General features: G+C 40.5%; 1 protein-coding gene across 2 annotated transcripts in view; it reads right to left on the bottom strand.

Annotated features, from left to right (window-relative positions):
* Window positions 1–22,287, bottom strand: part of ppm1h (protein phosphatase, Mg2+/Mn2+ dependent, 1H) — a 42,306-nt gene extending 20,019 nt beyond the window's left edge. The window contains exons 1-4 of one of the 2 annotated variants that reach the window (XM_063479262.1): window positions 21,647–22,287; window positions 8,519–8,684; window positions 7,626–7,673; window positions 6,380–6,736 (exon numbers count right to left, since the gene is read on the bottom strand). In XM_063479262.1, the coding sequence (XP_063335332.1) occupies window positions 6,380–6,736; window positions 7,626–7,673; window positions 8,519–8,684; window positions 21,647–21,879 (804 nt within the window). In that variant the 5' untranslated portion in view covers window positions 21,880–22,287. The remainder of the gene's footprint in view (window positions 1–6,379; window positions 6,737–7,625; window positions 7,674–8,518; window positions 8,685–21,646) is intronic. The other variant, XM_063479264.1, reaches the window with a different exon arrangement.
* Window positions 22,288–23,390: the final 1,103 nt, after the last annotated feature.

The raw sequence follows: 23,390 nt of genomic DNA, 5'->3' as shown, positions 1-23,390 counted from the left end.
AACCCATCAACCATGTTCGTTGCGGAAGATGACTAACTGGTTCTGCAGGATTTCTTCCTATCCTAAGTTTTTCCTTCCCAGTGTCACCAATTAGTTGCAGAGGAGGTCCTCTGATTGTTGGGGTTTTATCTGTATTATTGTAGGGTCTTTACCTTACAACATAAAGCAGGTTGAGGTCACTGTTGTTGTGATTTGGTGCTATATATATAAAACTTAATTGAATTTAATATTTATGTATAGTGCGCCCATAAATAATTTGGATGTTGCTGTTTTAAAAAAAATCTTTAAGTTGCTCTAAAAGTCAAAAATAGACACAAGGTAGACTCACATTTTGTGTGACTGCATTTTCGAAGACCAAAAGTTTTTTTGTGTGTTGGTCTTCCAGTCAGGAAGGCCACAGTACTGCTCAGACCAGCCTTATCATTTAGTGAGTTTACTGAATCAGTGAGAGAGCCCAAAGATATTAGGTCTAAAAGCAGGAAATGAAAAGAAATAACTCAGGACAGTCACAACAGGAAAAGAGGATTAATGTCAGGCAAGAGAGCTCTCATGATCGACAGTGTGGCAGGTAATTAACGGAATTAATCATTTTGAACTAATTAGCGACAGCAGTAACTATCAGTTGATTTTGAATGCAGAAAAAGACCTTTGGGTGAAATCTTTTTGCAAATTAGAAAAACACTTCTAGCATCAAACACACACTCACACAGCCACAAGTCTATTTGACAGGTACATACTGCTTACTACTGCTATACTATGGCCGTATGAAAAACAATGTTTTCAAATGACTGTATGCACCAGTCCTGGTGGTGGGAGTCAAGTGAATGATATGAGGATATGAGGGATGAGTCAAGACATTTGCACAGTAGACTACTGTAAACACACAAAACCACCTGTAAAGAAGCAAAATACGTTTCCCAAACTTTCTTTCCAAGAGTTTCATGATAAATACTAGTTTTGTGTCTGCATGATAAATATACAGCTACAGTAAGCAGCTTGTTAGCTCAGTACCGGCTATAACTATAAATCAAAATGTTACACTGTCACATGAGAGGTTATGTGCAAAACTATTTTAAAGTTCGGGCCACAACACTTTCAAATAACCTGTGATTATAACTTGTAAGCATATTTCTTTCGTTCTGGCTCTTAGGTATTTTTAACTGATGAGCTGGTATTTCAGCCAATTAAGCTAATTAAGCTAACCTTGGTTTGAGTCTCTCTCTAGACGCAAAGCTAATAGGCTAGTTTTATGTTGTAGCTTTTGAAAATGTAGTTCTAATGTAAGCTTACAAATCAGAGACCAAGCCCTACAGTTCAAAAACAGTGGTAAAATGTACAAAGACATTATTATTATGGCTAAACTCGATTATATGATGTATACATAGTACGAAGTGTATATATGATATGATCTACAAATAAACTGGACAAAAAAAAAGGTGAGTGAGCACTGACATATTTTCTGCCCTGGCTTAAGATACAGCTCAGGTGATACACCTCCGTCTGTCAGCTAACATTGGTTTTGATATTTACACACGGTTTATCAGGCCTCAACAGTCCCTCTATTTCCAATGGGGATGTGTGCCAGAACTGAAGGTGGAGCCTGCTGATAAGATACAGAGATTGAGTGAGATTTTTTTGTGAGACCAAACCTTTCCAAGACTCCCTGACACTTTCCATTTTCTTTCTTGCTTTCTTTATGGGGGGGGGGGGGGGTTAAAAACGAGCTTCTTTGAACAAAAACAGGACTAGAAGATTTGAGGGGTGAGACTCTGCCAAAATCAGCTTTTGGGTAGTTTCTCAGCAGGAGCAGATCTGACAGTGTTTTGTTCCAAGAGGAAATGTGTGCCATTTGAACCAAACTGCATCTAATTTTATGGAAAAATGATTACTGAAATTAAAATAAGTGACAGCTCGGGAGGAGAGTAAGTACTGTAATTAGAACCCATTGTGTTGTAAGAAAAAACACGCTGTGACCACCTGAAGAAACAAATTAGTGTAGCACTGAACAATGAACCTAAAATACACTGTATATGCTTCAAAATATATGCTTTAAAATAGCTCTTTCAAGGGCAAGTTCGGGAGGAAACGAAGCCAATGTTGGTTGCAAGTAGGAAAAAAAAGAGTAAGGAGGACTCCACCACAGAGAATGTGCTGCCTTTTCGGTGAAACACTGAATTGAACCCGAAACCTGATTTCTACTAATTAATGCCACAATGTTCAACAAATGTTAGCCTGACATTGTTTCAGTAATCACCCTGACTGTTTCAAAAAACATCCCTCACAACTTCGAATCAGCAGTTCACAGTTGAACTTTTAGTTAACTAATCCTGCAAAAAGCATTAATGTACCTACAAAGACAGAAGAGCACCAGTCCACAATTTCTCTTTGGCTGGCAGTGCAGTGCAGCTTCTTAAACATTACTAACCACACACTACCACCTAGTGGTCAACAAATGGAAGCACTAGACGGCATTAAGCACCGATTTCTCCAAGGAGACTGGTCCACGCTGTCATTCACCAATATCTGACCTGTGTTACATTTTACAGTTAGAATTTATGATTTTGCAATCATGGGTCTGCATTTTATTAAAGGATAATTCAGTGTCAGGCCTAGCCTATTACAGGAGGGGGTTTACCTCCACTACACAGATATTAGTCTAAACATGGGGATGTGTAGTGTACACAAGGAGACACAAATTGTGTTGTGTTATAAAGAACATATCACCTAAAAATCTTCCAAATCAAACATGTGGCGATCCCTTGTGTATAACACAGCAGCCGGAAGTAACGTTCCCAGGAAATGCACATTATGGGCTAAGGGACAAAAAGATTCCAGCTTTAATCATTAGTAAATTCCATGTTTGAGGTACAGGTTCTCACCTGTGTTACTGGAATTCTGAACATACCTAAAAACCTTTGCTTATGTAAACTGGCTGACAGGCATTATACTGTTTACATGGGAAACTGTGAATGACTGCAAATGAAACCCTCTTTGACTTAAGAATTTAATCTCCCTATACAGGCGTGCATAGGATCATTACAAACATAATCAAGAACAGAGAGCCTGAAGGTGAAACTGAAAAAGTGAACTTTGACCCCTCAATCACACAGGCTAGCACTGTTTTGATTAGCTCTGCTCTTGATCCCATGGCCTCTCCACGGGTTAAATCTCAAGCATCCACTTAGAGCGCAGCCAGATGGCGAGTGCTTGTGACCTGTAGCAGCTTATGGCGAAAGTACATTGCTTCTCCTGGCTGTGCTACTTGCTGTCTGACTCAGGCTATCAGGCCTCTGGTAAAATTTACAGCGTGTGATCACGCCATAAGTACCTTATCACCTTTAACCAGCTGTCAGAGACACATAATCTCCTCTCTAAAGTGCTGGAGGATGATGCTCGAGACAAGCTCATTAAAACCTGCAGTACTGTTAATACAGAAACAGTCGATTTAAAAGGTACAATGTGGAAAATCTCACCACTGGATGGCAGCAGTTGGCTCTTTTTGCACTGATTAGCTGCTGTTAGCCAGTGTTAGTGAAACTTCCTTTGATCTAACATCGCTGGACTCAGACTCTTAGTAAAGAAACTCTCATACAATGTGAGAAACTATTAATTAGAGGAATAGTGTAATTTTTAGGAGCGTAATATTAACTGGGAAAATGTTAACTTATGATTGTTGCTATGCAGCCACCTTATTGTCAGCTGCCTGGAGACGGTAGGGTTGCACATCTAATCCGCTGACAATAAGTAAGTGTCACAATATTGGGAATAAATAAGCATGTTTATGGATGATTTCATGTGTTAGAGCCCCGACTTTGCATCAGCAGGCGAGGTGGAAGAGGATTGCATGGAAATTAGGGAGAAGAGAGGGCAGTGGTAGAGGAAGAGGCAGATAAAGAAGGCAAAGACGTAATGAGAAAGAGATGATGAAAATATACATCCATCCTCTGAACAAAGACCCTGGCCTGATGGTGGAATTGAACTCAGGACCTTCTTGCTGTGAGGCAACAGTGCTAACCACCATGCCACCATGCTGCCTATGATGAAAAGATACATGTGCAAATGTTAAATGGTCATACAGAGTTTGAGAGAGCCATTTGTGATGTTTAAATTCAAAGGAGCTTCTAATGCAATTAGACAGAACGGCAAAACCATCTCAGCCACTGTATAAGATGGTGGAGCAACATGGTAGTTTCCACAAGCCAAACCTGCTCCTGTGTATTTTTAATGGATTAATTCAAGTTTATGAAAATGCATCGATTTGTGGGAAGACATAGTTGGGCACTAATCAATGTATATTTATGAGTACAATATTTTTGTTTTCTATTGAATAATCTCAAACAGTGACTTACTGTACCTTTAAGTTTTGAAATACTAATGTAGGCTCTAATGGATAAAGTCATTTAATAGTGTAGCACATAATTATTTTACAGCTGTATAACTGAACATACTGAGCAAATTAGCAGCAGAAAGGGTAGCTCGGGTCATTTCTACACTGTTTAAAAAAACAACAACCAAAAACGCCAGCAAACATATAGCAATAAAATGTAAATGACCATTCATGCACCGTGAACACAAACAACACTTTTTTTTGTTACAGTCAGACTATTAGAGAATGGATTTTGATAAACAGAAACAATGGTTACCGTAAACAACAGATTATATTGTGTGCTGTATGTGTGTACGCCAGGGGTCCCCAATCACAGTCCACGAGGGCCGGTGTCCCTGCAGGTTTTAGATGTGTCTTTGATCCATCACAGCTGATTTAAATGGATAAATTACCTTCTCAAGGGGCGTTTATCAATATGCGTACTTGTGCGTACTTGCGTTCTCGTGTACTCGTGATACGTCATCAGTCGGAGACCAAGTACTGTTCCAATTCGAAGTACGCATCACGCCGAGAACGCGAAAAAGTCCCGGATGTGTTCTCGATCCGCCCGTTTTATCGAGCATGCATCGGTGTAGACTTGGGACAGCTAAATATCCCAGAATGCATTTCGTCCAAAACTCAACAGCGGACTCCCGGCACATCGTTTCCAACCCCCCCCCCCAAACCGCTCGCGGACTTCTCACTACTCAGGTTAAAGAAACCCCAGCAGCTGTCTATAGTATTGAGTGTCCACTAGAATAGAAATAAAAGCGTTCCAACATCTCACCTGCATGTTTTTATTAAGGTATGTACACGTATGTACATGTACACTATTTTTATTAATAGAGGTTTCACTACTGAGGTTAACAATGATATATAAGTCACTTAGATCACTTCTAAATGTTAATGTTTGGTTTATTTCAGTGTTTTATTTGTTCCTGAGTAAACCGGTTTGGCTGTGATTAAAGTTAAGCTTCATGACATGTTACTTACAGTTAAATTAAGAGGGGACGGCAGTAAAAACTCCGGACCTGTGACATCATCACGTACGCTGGTGTTCCGACTGTACAAATCACGAGTCCGTGCTCGCGTACTTGAGAATTGAGAAACGGCCCACGAGTCCGTGCTCGCGTTCTTGGCGGGTACGTACTCCCGTGCGTTCTCGGCGGGTACGTACTCACCGAGAACGCGAGTACGTACTCGCGTACTTGGGCATTGATAAACGGCCAACATGTCTTGAAGTTCCCCAGAGGCCTGGTAATGAACTAATCATGTGATTCAGGTGTGTTGACCCAGGGTGAGATCTAAAACCTGCAGGGACACCGGCCCTCGTGGACTGGGATTGGGGACCCCTGGTGTACGCGCTCACCTTTACACACCAGCAGGAAATTAGGAGGCTTATGTGCAATTGGCTTGACTGTCTAATCATGACAAATCAGCATTTACTGATAGCAACTAGAGGCTAACAGATGTGAAGATTATTAATTTTATAGTATGTACGCAGGCAGTGAAGTGGAGCATGGGATGCAAAAGAACAGTAGTTTGGAAATTCCCTGTATGTGTATGACAGCTAAAGGTGTGTGCAGTGCTCAAAAAGTATTATATGGTTATGAGTTTGTAGCTTAGCTTAACAGAATACAGTTAATCTTTTCATTTCCAGCAACGCCCTGCTTCCAGGCAAAACAGCTGGAAAAGCTTCATTTTATGAAGAGCAGGAGAAGCTTTTCTTTGTATTCTTTTCATTGTTACAGCATTTTTTTTAACTAGCGGATAACAACAGGTGTGGGTGTGGGCATTAAAGTGCTCTGCTTAGAGATACACCACCTGACTTTAATGAAAGGCCCAAAAGAGCCATAGAATCAAAATGCTTCTCTCGAGCCTTCAAGATGGTATCCTGCAAATCAATCTATGATGCCACCGTGGCTAAATCCATCTTTTATATACAATCTATGCATTTGACATGGAATGTTTACAGGTCAAAAGACAACTACAGATCATGCACGTGCCTCTTACCATGTCTTTGAAGGCGTTCTCGATGGCTCCAATCACCAGGCTCTCCTGCGACACCTTCTTCTCTGTGAAGAAGCGGGTCGGTGGGGTACTGGGGGAACCCGGAGCCCCTGCGGCACCCCGGAGCGATGCAGCCCTTGTAAGGACACGCTGAGATGAAGGGGTGAGGTGGTGATTGATAGGTTCCTCACCCAGGCACGTGGGCGGCACAAGGTTAGGAGTACAGAGGATCTCCATCACTTCCTGTAGGTGCAGGGCAATGTGGTGGTGGAGAAGACGAGAGGCCATTACAGCTGCCCCGGAGCCAGCGTGGCCATCGAACAATGCCCAGTAGTGTAAAGTTAGGTCTTCAGAGTTGTCCTGGAAACAGATAAGAATCAAAGTAAATAAAAATGTGTCAACATTAAGTATGCAAAATGCGAAAGGAGGAACTTCATCTGACTTTGCATTCATACTGATCTATGAACTGCATGCCAAAAATCTACTGAATATCAAAGGTGGAAGTATGTGAAGTACAGCCTGATGGGCAAGGAGTCGTAACATTTAGGAACCGCTGATTTACTATCATTGTAATGGTACACAGAGCGAAAAGAGAGACCTTTTTACTACCAAATCGGAACTAGTTGAACTCAAAGTACAGCTCTCAAACACAAACAGGAAGCTGTACTATGTAAATTGCGCTGCTCACAGTTGGTGGGTGAGAGCGCCTTTCTACACAGCATTCAAATTCATCCCGTCAGTCTTCAGTGTGAAGACTTCGTAATCTGATCTGAGCTCAAACCTCCCCACAGGGATGCACGATGCCCATAAGTGAATGAACCTGGAGTTAATGTTTGCTTTTGCTTAAATCTGCAGGTATTAGTAGGAGCGGTATGATGCAGTTTGTGCTCTGAAACCTCTGTGTTGATCTACAAAGTCTCACCTCCCACATAAGATTCAAAATGTCTTGTGATCTGGCTGATTCATTGCTCACCTTTGAGTTTTTGGTCTTCACAAAAAAACAAAAAAAACAATGGCCTGATTTCTGTTTAAAGTCTGTTATATATCAGCACAGCTCCCCTCTCGGTAATGAAGCCACATAGCCACAGAGTTGCTGTTGCATACATCACATTTTGCTGCGCAAAGTAAGCCTCTGATTTTCTATATATGGCGCAGGCAAATTCTACAGCGTGAGTCTACGAGGCAGGCAAAGAGCACTAAAAAGGCTCTAACGCTACATCACTGCGAAAGTGAGTCATGAGATACTTGCATGAGTTTGCTGTAGGCTCCGGCTGGGCCTGAGTAAAGTACTGGTGAGCTGAGAGGAAATTTTATGAGCAGTATTAGTATGCTGTAATCACAAAGGACTTTAAAAGAGCTGATAAACGTTTTGCGCTTTTCATCTTTTCTCTGCCTTGTAGGGAATGGGATAAATTGCAAGTGATTGAATTAAGTGTGTCAATATGTCGAGAAGTAGAGCAGTGACACTGCATTTTGGTATAATGATACACAGTTTTCTTTAGTACTCCATCTGACACAATGTTCTTGTGAAAGCAAACAAGGGTGACTTTAAAGTCAAATGTGTGAAGAGTCATTGAAGGCTACCGTGGAGTGTGAAGGACACTAAGCTGTCCGCTCCAATAAACTGCTGGGTCTCACCAACAGGCCCCAGGGGAATTCACTGACTGAACTCATTCTACCTGCATTACCTTCATCAGTAAAGGTTTCAGTCTGCCATGACATTTTTCTAGGAAGGAAGGAGGCATTATACCCCTTAAACTCATGCATGACCATCTGCTAAATTCTGTAAAATGTTTGGACTGCAAATATAAGACTGTCTCGTAGAACACCGTTTCACTTGCTCAGTGATCCTTTATTAACTTTCCACCCGATTTCACCAAAAGACTTTTCCTTTTTTTCCCCCATTCTTTTTACTTCAGTGCAAATAATTATTTTGGCTGCGCACATGTTTATCCATCCAGACAGCGTGCTATTTCTAAAGATAACAAATGGAGAAGAAATGCAATAGATCACAGCACAGTTTGTACTGTATCCTTCTCTGTCATCCTTCCCTGTCGTGAAAATGCATCTGCAGAATGTCCGTGAAAGTGGATGTGATGGCGGGGGGGGGGGGATAGAAACAAACCCTCCATTTTGACTTACCAGGTTCTCCCGGAGGCCCAGACTCTCACCATTAGGCAGGGACGATCTCCTGCGGGTCGTGGGGGTTCGGTTAGGCGCGAGGCTTCCTGCAGGTCTCCCTTTAACAACCAGGACCTCACAGCAAGCCTGATCTTCATTTAATGTGCTTTTCCCTGCATTGATTACCCTGGACAGAGAGATATTTAAGAAATTCCACATATGAAACTATCATTTATACAATAAACACATTGCAATGGCATAAGAATCTTTAAATTAATGTAAAAAATTAAATATCTGTGTAAAAGAAATACAGAAATATAGTCTGGTACAGAACAAAAATATTTAACAGACATGATATACTGTAGTTACAGTATGGTTATGTGGTATAGTATCAATATAGAATAGGTACTTTATTAAATTCAAATATCCAGCAGCTCCATTTAAAAACAAACATCCTTCCAAGAAATAAATACACTAATTGCATAACATTAAAAATAGAATTTTAAACACATTTTTGAGGGAACTATATATATATATATATATATATATATATATAAAAATATATATATAAAAAAAGACATCAGTTGTCATCTTTGCTCAAATCACTTCAAGTACATCCTTCTACCAGGACAAAAACAGATTTCAATAACAGCTGTGGTCTGTGACTGTGCCTTTAGCGCAGTCACATAGACATGAATGTTCTACATGTTTAATAGTCTCAAAGTTTCTTGCTCAGCACATGGCTGCAGATGTATGAGATGGAAGCTGTGTAGTCTGTCAACCCAGTGATGTTTTTTGGACTGTAAAACCATCCAAAAACACAATTTCTGTGAAACAGTTTGCGTGACACCCATTTTGACAGCGAAACATTAAGAAATAACATCAACAAGTACACTTTAAATACATATTTCAATTTAAGCCTCACACGCGTAGGCCAAAGGACAGAAAGACACATAAATACTGCATTATACAACACCTGGCAGATGGTGCGCTGCTGCTGCGAGCTGCTGTGTAGACATTGACAAGCACACGCTGCTTAACACCACTCCAGGCATTCTCATTTTAGCCACAGTGAAGTCTAGTCAAGTGAAGTGAAGTCAGTCTACAGGGGGCTTTTCAAACTATGTGTATCATTTTTAAGATCAGACCACAAGAGAAAAAGAGCCAACATACGAAATGGGAAAGTAAATTTATAAAAATATGCCACTTTTTTTTTTTCTTTAGCCAGAACCATAACAAAGACCCTTTAATATTTCCTACTATCCTTAAAAGCATTAAGCTATTTTGGATCTTATGTGTCCAAAGGGAAATTAGACCAAATAAATGACAAGCGATATGGCTACATGTTGATATGAGAGGCAGTCACGATTATTTCCCAAAGGAGAATCCTTTGTAAACAAACCATGAGAATGAACATGCAGAGCAGGGATCCTCTGTCTCCAGCTAAGAAAACACTGAGCCATAAAACTGACAGGATATTTATAGGATATTATTATTGCTGACCTACACAGTGAGCTATTCACTGCTTCCCCACCCCAAAAAACACAATAAGAGCAATGTGTGTCAAGGACACCAACAACCATTAGATGACATAGTCATGGGCCAAATCTCTTAATCTCTGAATTCAAGTTTTTTAAGCCTATTGCCACAGGTCTGTAAAATCAAGAACCTAGCCATGCAGGTTGTAAAGAGTTCACTTAATTCGAGTCTGGTACTATAATAGGATGCCACCACGGCAACAATACAATACAATACTACTTTATTTGTATAGCACATTTAAAAACCAGCGGTACACCAAAGTGCTTCACAGTAATACAATAAATTAGAGATACCTCTGGTCTTCAGCCGTGACCTAGGTTGCACTAAGAGCAGTTGGCCCGTTGATCTCAGTGCTCTCCTAGGAGTGTACAAGCTGAGAAGTTCAGTAACATAGCTAGGAGCAATGTTATTTATAATTTAAAGGTAAGCAATAGAATTTTAAAATCAATGCGGTATTTGATGGGAAGCCAATGCAAGTCAGCGAGGATAGGGGTGATAGGATCAAACCTGCCAGTTCCCATTAAGAGGTGTGCCGGCGCATTTTGAACAAGCTGCAGTCTGCAGAGAAGGGTAGATTGGAAGCCAATATATAGAGAGCTACAGTAGTCTAATCTGGAGATGATAAAGGCATAGATACGTTTCTCAAGATCCTTACAGGGTATGTAAGGCTTGGCCTTGGCAATTTGGCATAGTTGGTAAAAGCTAGATTTAACTACAGTGGACACTCGTTTTACAAGTTGAAAAGAACTGTCTAAGAGAATGCCCAGGTTGCTTACAGTAAGAAAGTCAGAAAGAAAGGTAGCAAACGGCCTAAGTGAACCTGTTAGGTTCTAGGAATATGGCTATTGAAAACTACAATTTCCGTTTTGTAGTTTACAATTTCCAATATAGCCTCTTAAATTTCTTCCCTCCAAGATATTCTACAATGAGCTGTAAGTGTTATTAATGCAAAGTGAAAGCACAGCGATCAGCCACGAAGCGGCAGACCACATAAAGTTACAGAGGAGGGTCTCCAAGTGGTATGACACATGGTGTGTAAAAGTCAGCAATGCTCTGAAGACTCCATGATTGGACTGTTCCAAACTTCCTCTGGCATTAACATCAGCACACAAACGGTGCGCCAGGAGTTTCATGGCATGGATTTCCATAGACTTTGTATAGAAAGTGTATTGTATATTCTAGGTTTATTGCATAGGGGTTCAGAACTATTTTCCACAAAGTGTAGATAAAGAGAGAGAATTATTTTTTTATTAATGTAGGTGACTCAAAACGTTTCACCATTAGTTTTTTACATTTACATTTTCAAGCTACTACACACCATTTTTCTCTGCACTGATGAAAAAATCATTTTGAATTTAAAAGGCATATAACAAAAGGCTGGTAAATTAAGTTGTAGTTAAAAAAGAAATTTTGCAATTGATCAGTTTTTAATGGCAACAAGTGAGTAACATGACTGTGTATAAAAAGAGCATCTTAGAGAGGCAGTTTCTCAGAAATGAAGATGAGCAGAGGTTACCCAAAAAGGTTCATCAGTCAAATTGTGGAATAGTTCCAGAACAATGTTCCTAAACAGAAAATTAAGACTACAGTACAATCTACAGTACATAATCACATCTCAGATTTAGAGAAATGTGCACAAGGGACAAGGGCAAAAAGTGGCACTCCATTAAAACGGGATCGATTCTATCATGAAAATCACTGCATGGGCCGAGGAACACTTTAAGAAGTCCCTGTCTGTAAAAATAGTTCCCAGTGACATTCACAAATGCTGGCTGAAGCTATCACACGAAGAAAAAAGAGGGGATGCTAAACAGTGGTAAACGTGGCCCCGCCCCAACTTTTGAAATGCGCTGTTGCCACTCCCCCTGCCAGTGGCAGATGCCCTCAGACATCGGTGCATTGGTGGTTCTTTGTGTCCAGGGATGGGTGTCCAGGTACACAATGGCTCACTCCTTGATGGCTGCTTGTCGGGGCCTGGAGGCTGGGGCTCGCTCGGGCCACTTCGGGGGTGGGGTGCCCTCAGCCTCTCGGCCTGGGGCTCGGTCACTCTGGCACAGCTGGCTGCCGGCGGAGCTCACGGGCACATCACTGCAACCCCCCCTGGCTTCTGCTCCGCAGCTGCTGAGTGACCCCTCATCTGGGACTCTCCTCAGCTCTTTCTGGGACAGTGGCGCGGCTGCCCCTCTGTTGGTCTTCCTTGGTCTCTTGTGTTCTGAGGACCTCTGGATGTCTGGAGTCTTGATCTCCTCCATACCTGCTTCATGCCCTGGAGGACGGGGCTGTGGCCCCCCACACCCTCTAGCAGATCGTTACATGAAGGAACCTTTTAAATACAAGCGCGTTCATGCTCACAGGTGTACACACGGGTGCTCACACACACAAACTACACCCTTTTTGGCTCCTACCTCAAAGCACACTGTGCGCTGTCGATCTTACGTGCTGCACAATAATGTTTAATATTTAGTATTTACTGTTATATTCCCATAGATCATCGTGATGTTGTTTATTATGTTGCTCTTTTTTTTCTTTGCTTGTTTTCTCTTTTTTCTTTCTCAACAGGTGATCCAGGTGATTGATATATGTATTTTTTGTCTGCTTATTTTGTTGGTTTTTGTTTTTTGCCCTTTATCCCCGTCCCTCTTCCCCGCTGTTTTTCTTTCCCTCTTTCTTTCTCCCCTTTCTTTTCCCCAGTCAAGTCTGTCCCGTATTTAGCAAGTGAAAATAAAATAAAATAAACAATAAAAGGTAAATCAAATGGACCATTATGGCAAGGCTGGGATGGTCCATTTGGTAAAGTAAATCCGTTGGGCATCTTTCTTCGCCTTTAGACAATAATTCTGATGGCAAAAGAGCCAAACGGGACAGGCAAAAAAAAAAAAGAAAAAAAAGAAAAAAAAAAAGGAAATGCGCTGTTGCCATCAAATTCAAAACGAGCTAATTTTTTTCTTGAAATGATCCATTTTCTCAGTGTAAACATTTGATATGCATTTCATGTTCTGCTGTGAATAAACCATGAGCTTACAGGAACTGTATATTGTTGCATTATGGATTTATTTACACTTTGTACAGCATCATAGCTTTTTTTTTTTTAAGTACTTTTCCTTACATAAATCACATTCACTCAACGTTCACTCGCTTATCTTGTTTATCTCCAGTAGCTCTATTCCTCTTCAGTTCAGCTCGCCCTACAATTTCAGAAGCACACCACTCGAAGGCTGCTAACTCCAACTCTTCATACACCATCATGCATGACTGAGGCCAAAGCACTGTGAGGCCCAACGTTCAATTGACCTTGTAAAATACACATAATCACAAGATTAACAACAGTTGAGGTTCCAATTCTTTCATCTCTTATATGACAGGAAAAGCCATCCACACCCGGAGGCATGAACTGTGTCCGAGAAGAGGGCTGTCATATTCACTTACTTCATTTCAGTTCTTCATATTAGAGACAATGTCATGACCTTAATTATCCTGTCAGATGTGTGATCTACATAACTATATTCCTTCTTTGGTTTGAGGAACTTATTTTATTTTTTTTGGTCATTTTTTTTTCTTGTTAACATACATTTATTGTAGTTTTGTATCTATATAATTGGATACTGTAAAATTTTACATGTATATTGTGGATGTAAAAGCCCAACTAGGGACAATGACTGGAAATTAGCAATAGCTATGAGCAGTAAGTCAGTTTCTTGTTTCAGTTAAGTTGTCACTATCAAATTAAAATTTCAGATAAATGGACTGATTCTTATATAGCGCTTTTCTACTCTCCCAGAGTACTCAAAGCGCTCTATACAACATGCCACATTCACCCAATCACACCCATTCTCACAAGCACTTTCTCTGAACTTAATGCTTTCTAAGTACATTTACACACATTCATACTCCAATGCATGCATCGGAGAGCAACTTGGGGTTAGTATCTTGCCCAAGGATACTTGGCATGCAGACTGGAGGAGCCAAGGATCGAACCACCAACCTTCCGATCAGTAGGTGACCTGCTCTACCTCCTGAGCTACAGCCACCCCGATAAATGCTTTGAGACTCATTTACCATATATACTGCCAGAAAACTAACACAGAAACACAAATACAACTAATAGTGAAAGAATTGATTACTGGAGCTAAAAGAAAATAAATAGATAAGAATTTTGATATGTGATTTATCATTTAGTGCCATTTATTAAAGAGGATTTAATGTTCTTTGGAGTTTGTTTTTGCAGTTTGGGGATTTTCTAAAATCTATTTATCATTTTGGTTCAAAAACATTTTCCAGTTTAGAAATTCTTATTTTGAATTATCAACAACAAAGATTGGTTTTGGTTGCATTTCTAAATTGAAAATTAAAACAACAACAACAAAAAAGGTGATAACGAGACAACAAACAGAGAGAGACTGAGGACATAAATACACACATGGGGTAACGAGAGAACAGGCCACAGGTGGTAACACAGACGATCTAAGGAGCTTGGAAAGAAAAGCCTCTGGACTTCTTCGAGTTGCTTGAAGATGCTTCACCTCTCATCCGAGAAGCTTCCTCAGTTCTAGGGTCAAATGGTGGAAACTTGACCCTAGAACTCACCATTTGAACTGAGGAAGCTTCTCGGATGAGAGGTGAAACGTCTTCAAGCAACTTAAAGAAGTCCAGACGCTTTTCTTTCCAAGCTCCTTAGACTACGATGACCTGGATGACTGAGAACCTTCACAGATGAAAACAGATGATACGAATCTAGAAAAATTAGACAAGGGAAGCAAAACTGAATATGTCACACACAAGGCAGGAGACTATCAAAGTAACATCAGAAGTAAGATAAGCACGAAAACAAAGACTAAGACACACAGGCTTGACACTGGGACCGGGGAGGCAAAGAAACGAAACAGAGAGAACACTCAGAGAAACTAGGGTTAAATAATGGTATAAAGAACATAAACAGTCTGAGGCTCAATTGTAACACTCATGATAACTTAAAAAATAACATTCAGGAACCAGACATTATCAGTCATTATCTCCTCCTTTCAAAAAATACAAGTCCAGACAAAAACTCACAGAAGTGACGCCAAGTTATAGAAAAAAACAAAACAAAACTAACCTTGAGGCAATGAACACATAATTATAGCTTTTCATGTTAGCTAATAGATGCTGAACATCAACCCACCTATTTCAATTCTTTGTGTTTTTCAAAGTTTTATAATCTTACTATAATGATTGTAGCGTATCCATGTCTGTTCCCTAATTTCTCCTAGACACTTTAATAAGTCTGTTACTTGTACATGTATGTTTTTGTCTGTATGCAAGTTTAGCATTTTTTAGTGCAATGGCACATGTCTGTATACAGTGTTGGGGAGTAACGGAATACATGTACCGCCGTTACATATTTAAAATACAAAATATGAGTAACTGTATTCCATTACAGTTACTGTTTAAAAAAGTGGTATTCAGAATACAGTTGCTTTGTTGAAATAAAGGGATTACACGGCGGTATTTTCCTGTTTCATATGTTAGCCTATACCCTCTCTATTTTTTTGGTAATTCCACGCCGGTGTTCTGAAACCCGAACAAAACACTTATTAAGAGGCTCAAATGCCTGTGTCTCAATCTCGCGTCTCATAATGACGTGAAGAAATATTTTTAAAAATTATTTAATATAAAGGCAATAGGCAGACTGTTACAGGCATAGCCCTAAAGAATGTAGCCTCATGGGCAGTGTTGTCTGTGCTGCAGGGAGAATGGACTGCCATACCCGTTATGTGTCTGTGAGCGAGGAGGGAGAAAAAGGAGAGTGGAAAAGTACGAGTTGTCACCGAGCAGAAACGGGAGCTGGAAGCATGTAAATATAATAATAACCACTGCAGCCAAGAAGAGTGCCTGACGAGCCCAGTTGTAAGTAAGCCATTGAGACTCGACTGTACACCGTGTTCGTGTTTTCCTCAGAAACAATAAGTTCCGTTGGAGCAGCCTTTCAACGCCTCTCCCTGTCTCTCGCTAGCAAAGTTGACCCAGACAACAAACTAAAGCTAGTTTTCGCTATGAGCCCAACACGGAACCTGATGTGTTAGCCAGAGGTCCCTTTACTACGGTTCGGAGCCGCGGGCCTGTTTTATATACGTGCGGAATAATTTTCTATACGAGATCGCTGCAAAAAGTACAGCCTTACCTAATGTACTATAGTACATTCATGTAGTTGTAAAAAGCATGATAATATATTAAGTAATCCAAAGTCTTCAGAATACGTTACTCTCATTGAGTAACGTAACGGAATACGTTACAGAATACATTTTGGGGCATGTATTCTGTAATCTGTAGTGGAATACATTTTAAAAGTAACCTTCCCAACACTGTCTGTATATTTGCTACAGCAGGGGTGGGCAGTGAATTTTCCCAAGAGACAACATAAGAAACTGGCATGTTAGCTGGAGCACTGAACAATAAGCACTAATAATAATAATAATAATAAGAAGAAGAAGAAGAACTCAGTTCTGCTCAATGTTGATTTTTATCTGTTCTTGGTCCGGCCCTCCACAACAGTCCTAGTTTCTCATGTTGACCCTGGAGAAAATGATTTGCACATTCCTGTGCTTTACTGAAACTCCCACATTATTACTGCTGATTGTTGTAAATATTCAGACTTATATTTAAACTAACTTAAAGGACAAACATTCCTATGTTATGCATGTTTGGGTAATTCTTTCTACTTTTGTGGTTATATGCTGTTACAGCTTCCTGTCACTTCTTCTGCAGAATAATAATATCATGATATCGATCATGATAACTTGATTAAGGAAGTGCAACACGTGTCTTGTTCAACAGTTACTCATACTTAAGATACAGATTAATCAGGATTACGTCATTCCCGCCTCTGAGCGATGTGTATAAGCAACAGAAGCAAAAAGACCATGTGCTGCACCATGTGACAGAGCAAGCACTGGGAAACACTGTATGTATGAAGTGCTGCTCATGTGCCTCCTCTCCACAGTTGGGCCTGACATTTACTTTATGCATCTTCTTTCCCATGGGAATGATAAATTATGTAGGCTACCGGAAAGACAGTGCACTGATAATGCTCATCCACATTTACTATGCCACATGTTTGTGCTGCTTGAAAAAAATGTTATCTTTTGTTACCTTGGTTAGCTGAACACACCCTAGCTGTCAAACACCCTGGAGCGCCCACTTTCTCACCGCTGTTCTGTTAAAACAGATTTGATCAACTCACTGGCACACCCTCACATATAAATGCCAGCAGACCTGCAGATAAAACATGCAGTGTGCAGTGGTGGGACTAGTGTTTACCTTACAGACACGCATATTGATTGAGTATTGATTGTACTGCTGAGGCTGCAGTGTCCACTGGGTCAGTGAGTGATTGAATGAGAGGGTGGAGGTCAACACAAGCATTTGGCCTCCCCAAAAAACAAATTTCAGTCAATATTAGTAGGTAAGATTAACTGCCTTTGCAAAAACCAAAAGCCAAAGTCTAAGAAATCTGTTTAATAAAGATTAGAATCACCAGATTCCCCATAATACGATATTATCGTAATATTTCGCTTACCATACAAAACTATTGCGATTTTTAACATTATGTGATATGCTGAGGATTGCAATGACATATGTTGTGATTTATCACTTTTTTCCAGCTGCAAATTAAATCTGAAAGTTACAATTTTTCAATAACTCTTTTATCCAATAAGATAACGTTACCTTACTTAATTTATTTTATTTATGCTGCTCAATGAGGTTGTCAAGCAGAACAACACTGACACTAAAACCTGCCAAAATGTTGCAAGAAGACGGAGTCAGTCTGCTGATTTAATGAGGTCATGTTGGCAGTTACAGGAAATGAAATAAAACTGTGATAAATCATCAAAAAACATTACTTATATGCCTCTGTCTACATAGGAATTCCCATTTGAAAGAAATTTACATTTAATCATTACATCATTTTTCAACGACCTTCCTGTTTCATACGAGTACAACCAGCTGGCAGCCAACTGAGTTGAGTTATGCTCACTTGCTCTGGATTTATAAATGAAACAGTAGCTATTTACAAACCTTTGACAATTTCTCTGAGAGTTATTGCAGTCAGTTCAAGTCAGACTGCAACTGTTTGCAGAAAGGTTGCCTCCTATCTGGCGACCCGTGCAATCACCTTGCAATCAAAAGTGGTGATGAGTGTACAGCACCAGTGGTTCAGGGCAAACAATATACACCTACAAAGACGTTGCTGTCCTAGTTTTACTTGTGTGACTAATTCAGAGCATTAGCTTGCTTTGAATTAGGAGGTCGTGTGTCCAGTGTTGGATGGTTTTTCACTTGATTTGATTTAATGTAAGTGCTTGGCTAATGTTATCTCAGGATAGTGGCACATGAGATGTGCCCATAGTTTTCCTAGATTATTTTAACTTATTTAATAAAATATCGATATTTGGTGTCCCTGGATCAATACAATATTGCCATGCAATATATCATGATACTATATACTGATTTTTCCCCCCACCCCTACAATTTAACACGATTGACCACTCTCTTTCACACATAGAAACCTGGTATGGCTTGCTAACTTGCATACTAGCTGCGAAACTAAACTTCCCTGTTGTTCTGCAAGTACATTTCTGTTAAATAAGCCATGGACTCATTCCTTTCTTCCATACTGATCTTTATATTTAGACCACATAAAAGACTAACTGAGTCTTTTAAGAGCTAGATAAACTCGATTAAGGTGAGAGCAAGAGAAACTCCCCTCAGTTTCTCAAGTCTGGGAAAGTCAAGCAACACATAGCATGACAATAGTACACCCAAACAATAAAATGAACAAGCGAGAAGTTAGTGGTCTTTGTGTTTAGGGGAAGAAAAAAATAAAACACTGGGGAAGAGCTGCTGTAAGTGTTACCTTTCTGCAAAAGTGAGGCATGCGAGTGTGCTTCAAAGAGACAGTGACACAATTGGAGTGAGCAATACTCAGTGATCCATTCAAATGTTCGCGTTCACTGGAGCAGACAGTGCATCAGAATCCTCCTTGTGAAGGCGAACTGCTCATTCTTTCTCTGCTGGAAGCCACGAAATAACCCAGGATAACCTCAGAAAGCTCAGCAAGGACTACTCAGAAGAGCAGAAGCAAGAAGGAGAAAAATGAGGCTGAGCCAGCCTAAGCCCAATCTGACTTTTACTTTCCATCGCCAGTGGTCAAATGTTTCAATCAAACCTACAAGAGGGATTAAATATTCATAATGTTGAAAAAGCAAAAAGTGCAACAAACATGAGCCATTTGTGTAGATAAAACAAAAAAAAAAGCAATAAATTTGGTCAGTACTATATGCTGGTATAGTACCTTCAAAGTCTTCATGTTTTTTGGTTTATCAAAGTAATCCATTGACTCCACTAATCCTTCTGAGTAGACCTGCAACGGATCACCACTTCTCAGATGGGCTCAGGTTTTCTCAGCTGGCAGTGATATTTCATGACAACAAAGCCTGCTGGTCAGCCAGCTGTTGACGAATCCCTGGTATGACGTATGTCTCGGTTCTGATTGATTCTATGCCAAGCTAACACACACACACAGCTGGCGGCAGTATCGGCTGAATGTGTTAAGCAGGACTGTTGAACTGATCCTGCAGAATTATGCATCTCATTTAAATATGTTGATTTTTATAGCCACAGAAACCTTGTGACACAATGATGATGAATAACAGTGATCACAGTATCTACACAGATATCTGAATTTTCATTTTAATGGAAACTTTGATCATAAAAATAGTCGGTGGCTTCTAAAAACAAAAGCCAGTCCTAATCTGCTCTTTTATATCTTGAGATTAAAAATTCACTATGGTAGATTAGTTAAAATAAATAAATAAATAAATAAATATGGGCGACTCCCACAATTTCACTGTACTTCTTAAATCTACATGAAGAGACAGCAGATAGCTCTCCTAGTATTGAAACAGTCAATTTATCAACTAGCTGATCAGCAAAAAGTAATAATAATAATCTGCTGTATTTAAGCAAGACAGCAAGAAATGTTTTTTTTAATTCTCTTCTTCCAACTTCTAAAAATTCAGGATTTAGGAAGTAATGTTTTTTCAAATAACCAGTATTAACAGATCACACTGAGCTCTTGGAAATGATTCGGATCATTTCCTGCTATAGTTTAATGTTTTTACTGCATAAAGCAAGAGGAAACATTAACAAAAGATCAGGTCAACTGATAAGCCAAAGTGCTCTTTCAGGCCCTTGTCTCTGTGCTGCTCAAGCAGCCGTGTCTTAAGAAAAGAGTGCTACAGCAAGAAAGCCTCAACTTGAGATGACATTCGCTTGCACAACTAAACTGGCTTCCTAGCAGGACTGTTAAACTGGAAATATTAGATTTCCATCCTAGTGCTCTTACTAAATGTAATCGATCAATAAGGAAAGAGAAACTTCTTTATAGAGAAACAGCATGAAGATAAGACTGAACTGGGGCATGGGGCTGTCACGCACTGTGTAGGTTTAGGATTTTTAGGACAGGACACAACCTCACTGACTTTTTGTGGGACTGCATGAGTAGGAGGGACTGTGACTCTGCACTCTCAGGAAGCAGATAATAATGAGACATTCCCAGATTACTTGAGCTGTGTACATCAAATGTAAATGGAACATGGTGATGAAGTAATTATTTTTAAGCATGTAAATCTCAATGACTCACTTGTTTCCTCTCCAGTGTGTAGGCTTTAGAAACAGGTTGAATAATTCACCATGTATTTTATCATGTTCTGCTATTTTAATTCAGCTGTGTTCCTTGCTAACCAAACGCCAAGCCAGAAATTGGCTTTTTATGACTCCAGCAGCTGCACTAAACGCTGTTTACAACACAGTACGTCCATTAAGAATACATTGCAGTTTGTATTGCACTTTACTGCAGCCTCGGAAGGAAGATTCGTGAGAGCCAAATGTATGCCTAAGCAGAAGATGTGATATCAATAATACAGCAGATGATCTCAGGTCCAGTTGCAATTTTGGTCTCAAGTTATCATGTAAGAGGATCACGGGAGTGTAACATAAGCTACATTCGAGGTAATTCCCCAGTTTTAAACAGATTAACTGAGAAAAACTATTGAAATGAGATTTTTCACACAGGGAACGAGTGAACCGAGTACAGAGAAGAACCTGGAGACAGTTAGTCAGATCCTGTCTATGAGTGCACTGCTTATCTCATACAATATCAAAGGCCTGTGACCTTGTGTTATGCAGCTTAACTGACCTCGTTATAACCTGCTTTATGGTATCTTTCCCTTTTCTACACCATTTAAAAAAACAGCATTCTTATCTGGTTACAGGGGAGAGATCACAACGACCTTCAGCTTGGTGGAGGTATTTTTTATGTCTTGGAAGTACAGGACACCTTGATGTTTATAATAATATTTGGCATGGTGCATTATAGAGCCATCAGCTGTACTTGAGCCTGTTTATCATCTGAAACATACGTGAAGTAGGCCATAATAAGTAGAAGAATAAAGAGAGGGGCTTGTGTTTTCTGTTTACGCCTGTGCGAGTGCTCTCAGTGGTCCAGGAAGACCGCGCTTACTTCCAAAGGATGCTGCGTGGAAGAAAAGATGGACGCATACAGGTTATACTCACTCTGCGTAGCCGGTGGACCACGGCAGCCGCTTGGTCTCCTTCAGGATGAGGATCGGTCTTGCGATGTGATCCGCCGAACACTCGATCTCGTCTGGCGACAGTCCCAGGAAGTCCGGTCGGGTGTACGGGAATTTCAGCGGCAGATCCGAGCCGCTGGGATGGTCTCCGTTGGAGCCACCGGCCATCATACCTCCCATGAAATTGGCTACCGCCGACTTCACCCGCGTGAGCATGGTCCTGCTGCGGCGTGGGTCCAGGCAATGCAATTGCGTGAATGCCACCCCACCCCACACGCACCCCCCTCTTCCCGTCTCCCTGGCAGATCCCCGCACGGCGACGCAGATTCGCGGCGTGGAAGAAAGCAAACACTCAGGATCCACGGAAAGTCACTCGGCACAGCGATCCCTCTGCGAACACGGAAATAAAAGCTGAACAGGCTCTCTCTCACACACACAGCCAGACTGAGCTGCATAGCAGTCATGTGACAAACCGGTTGCTGCTGGTGGATTTGGTCGCTGGTAGCCTATCTCAGTGAGCCGCTTACTGTTGACAGTGCTAGAGGTCAAAGGTGCGTAATCCCGATGTGACGATTACCTCCCGAACAAGGTGCAACACAAGGCTTTGTAGCCTGAGAAAAAGGCGGTGACCCAAATACATATAGCTATACATATACATATAAATGGAGCCACACTGACTGAACAACACACAGTACAATAAACCAGCCGTGAGGGTTTCAGTGTCTCTTTTATGGACATCTGCAGTCGTCTAGTCTTTGTTTTTTCTTGACAAGGTGTGGTTTGCGGACTTTTTTGAGTCCCACAGATGCCACAGCTGTGTTGAAAAAATTAAAACCAGCTGTTTTGTTTCCATCTTTCTACAATTTTCTTTATCAAAAGATTGATAACCACATTTTCCCCAATGACTGTATTTCCAAAGGTCAAAGCCTACAACAGATCAAAGTGTTAGGCTATAACACAGGCACGTAATATTCTTTTATCAAAAAGGCAGTTTTGTACTTTGAAGCTAATGTCCACAAGAAAGGGGTCCAGTCAACACAAATATGCAGTAAAAACCAGAACTGTTGTTTCAAATATGGCACTTACTGGGAGCCTTTCAGTGTCTAGTGGCATATTGCGTTACCACCTTCTGATTGCATTTTTTCTTTCTCTTCCAAGAGTCAGTGCAAATCTTACTGACTGGGCATTAAGCCAACCCAGCAGGATGTCTGTCTAGAATTTATGGACTTACTCTGTCAACAAAGCTCCATTTTGGAGAAGTGAACCCTACTAAATGATATGTCATAAGAAAACCGCAGTCTGCAGAGCGACCAAACCACAGAATCGTACTCAGCTGTTTCTTCAGTGCTGAAAGGTGAGGGCGTTGCAACAAAATGACTTCAAATGATCTGCTCATGATCCATATTCAATCCCAAAAGTTCACTGAGGAAACAAAAAGCCGTGTGGACACAGTCAGTTCTTTCAGCTTCCGTTTACTGAGCACAGACATGCCTTCAAATAGAAGTATGAGCATTTCATGTCAGAGTCCCAAAATCCCAAGCCAAACTGACATATGGCACTATTTCTAGTCTTTACCTTCACTTAAAATCAAATGGCAAAATCTGCTCTTAATCACTTCATCACCTATTATCCAAGTCATGCTCTTTATAATAAAATTCCACTTATTTGACACACACTAATGTGGTTTGGGTTTCTTGTCAAGACACCAGAGGAACTTATTTTGTTAC

This window comes from Pelmatolapia mariae, linkage group LG7 (genome assembly GCF_036321145.2).
Source record: "Pelmatolapia mariae isolate MD_Pm_ZW linkage group LG7, Pm_UMD_F_2, whole genome shotgun sequence".
NCBI lineage: Eukaryota > Metazoa > Chordata > Actinopteri > Cichliformes > Cichlidae > Pelmatolapia > Pelmatolapia mariae.
Note: the sequence above shows the minus strand (reverse complement) of the source record. Positions and strands in the feature narration are given on the sequence as shown.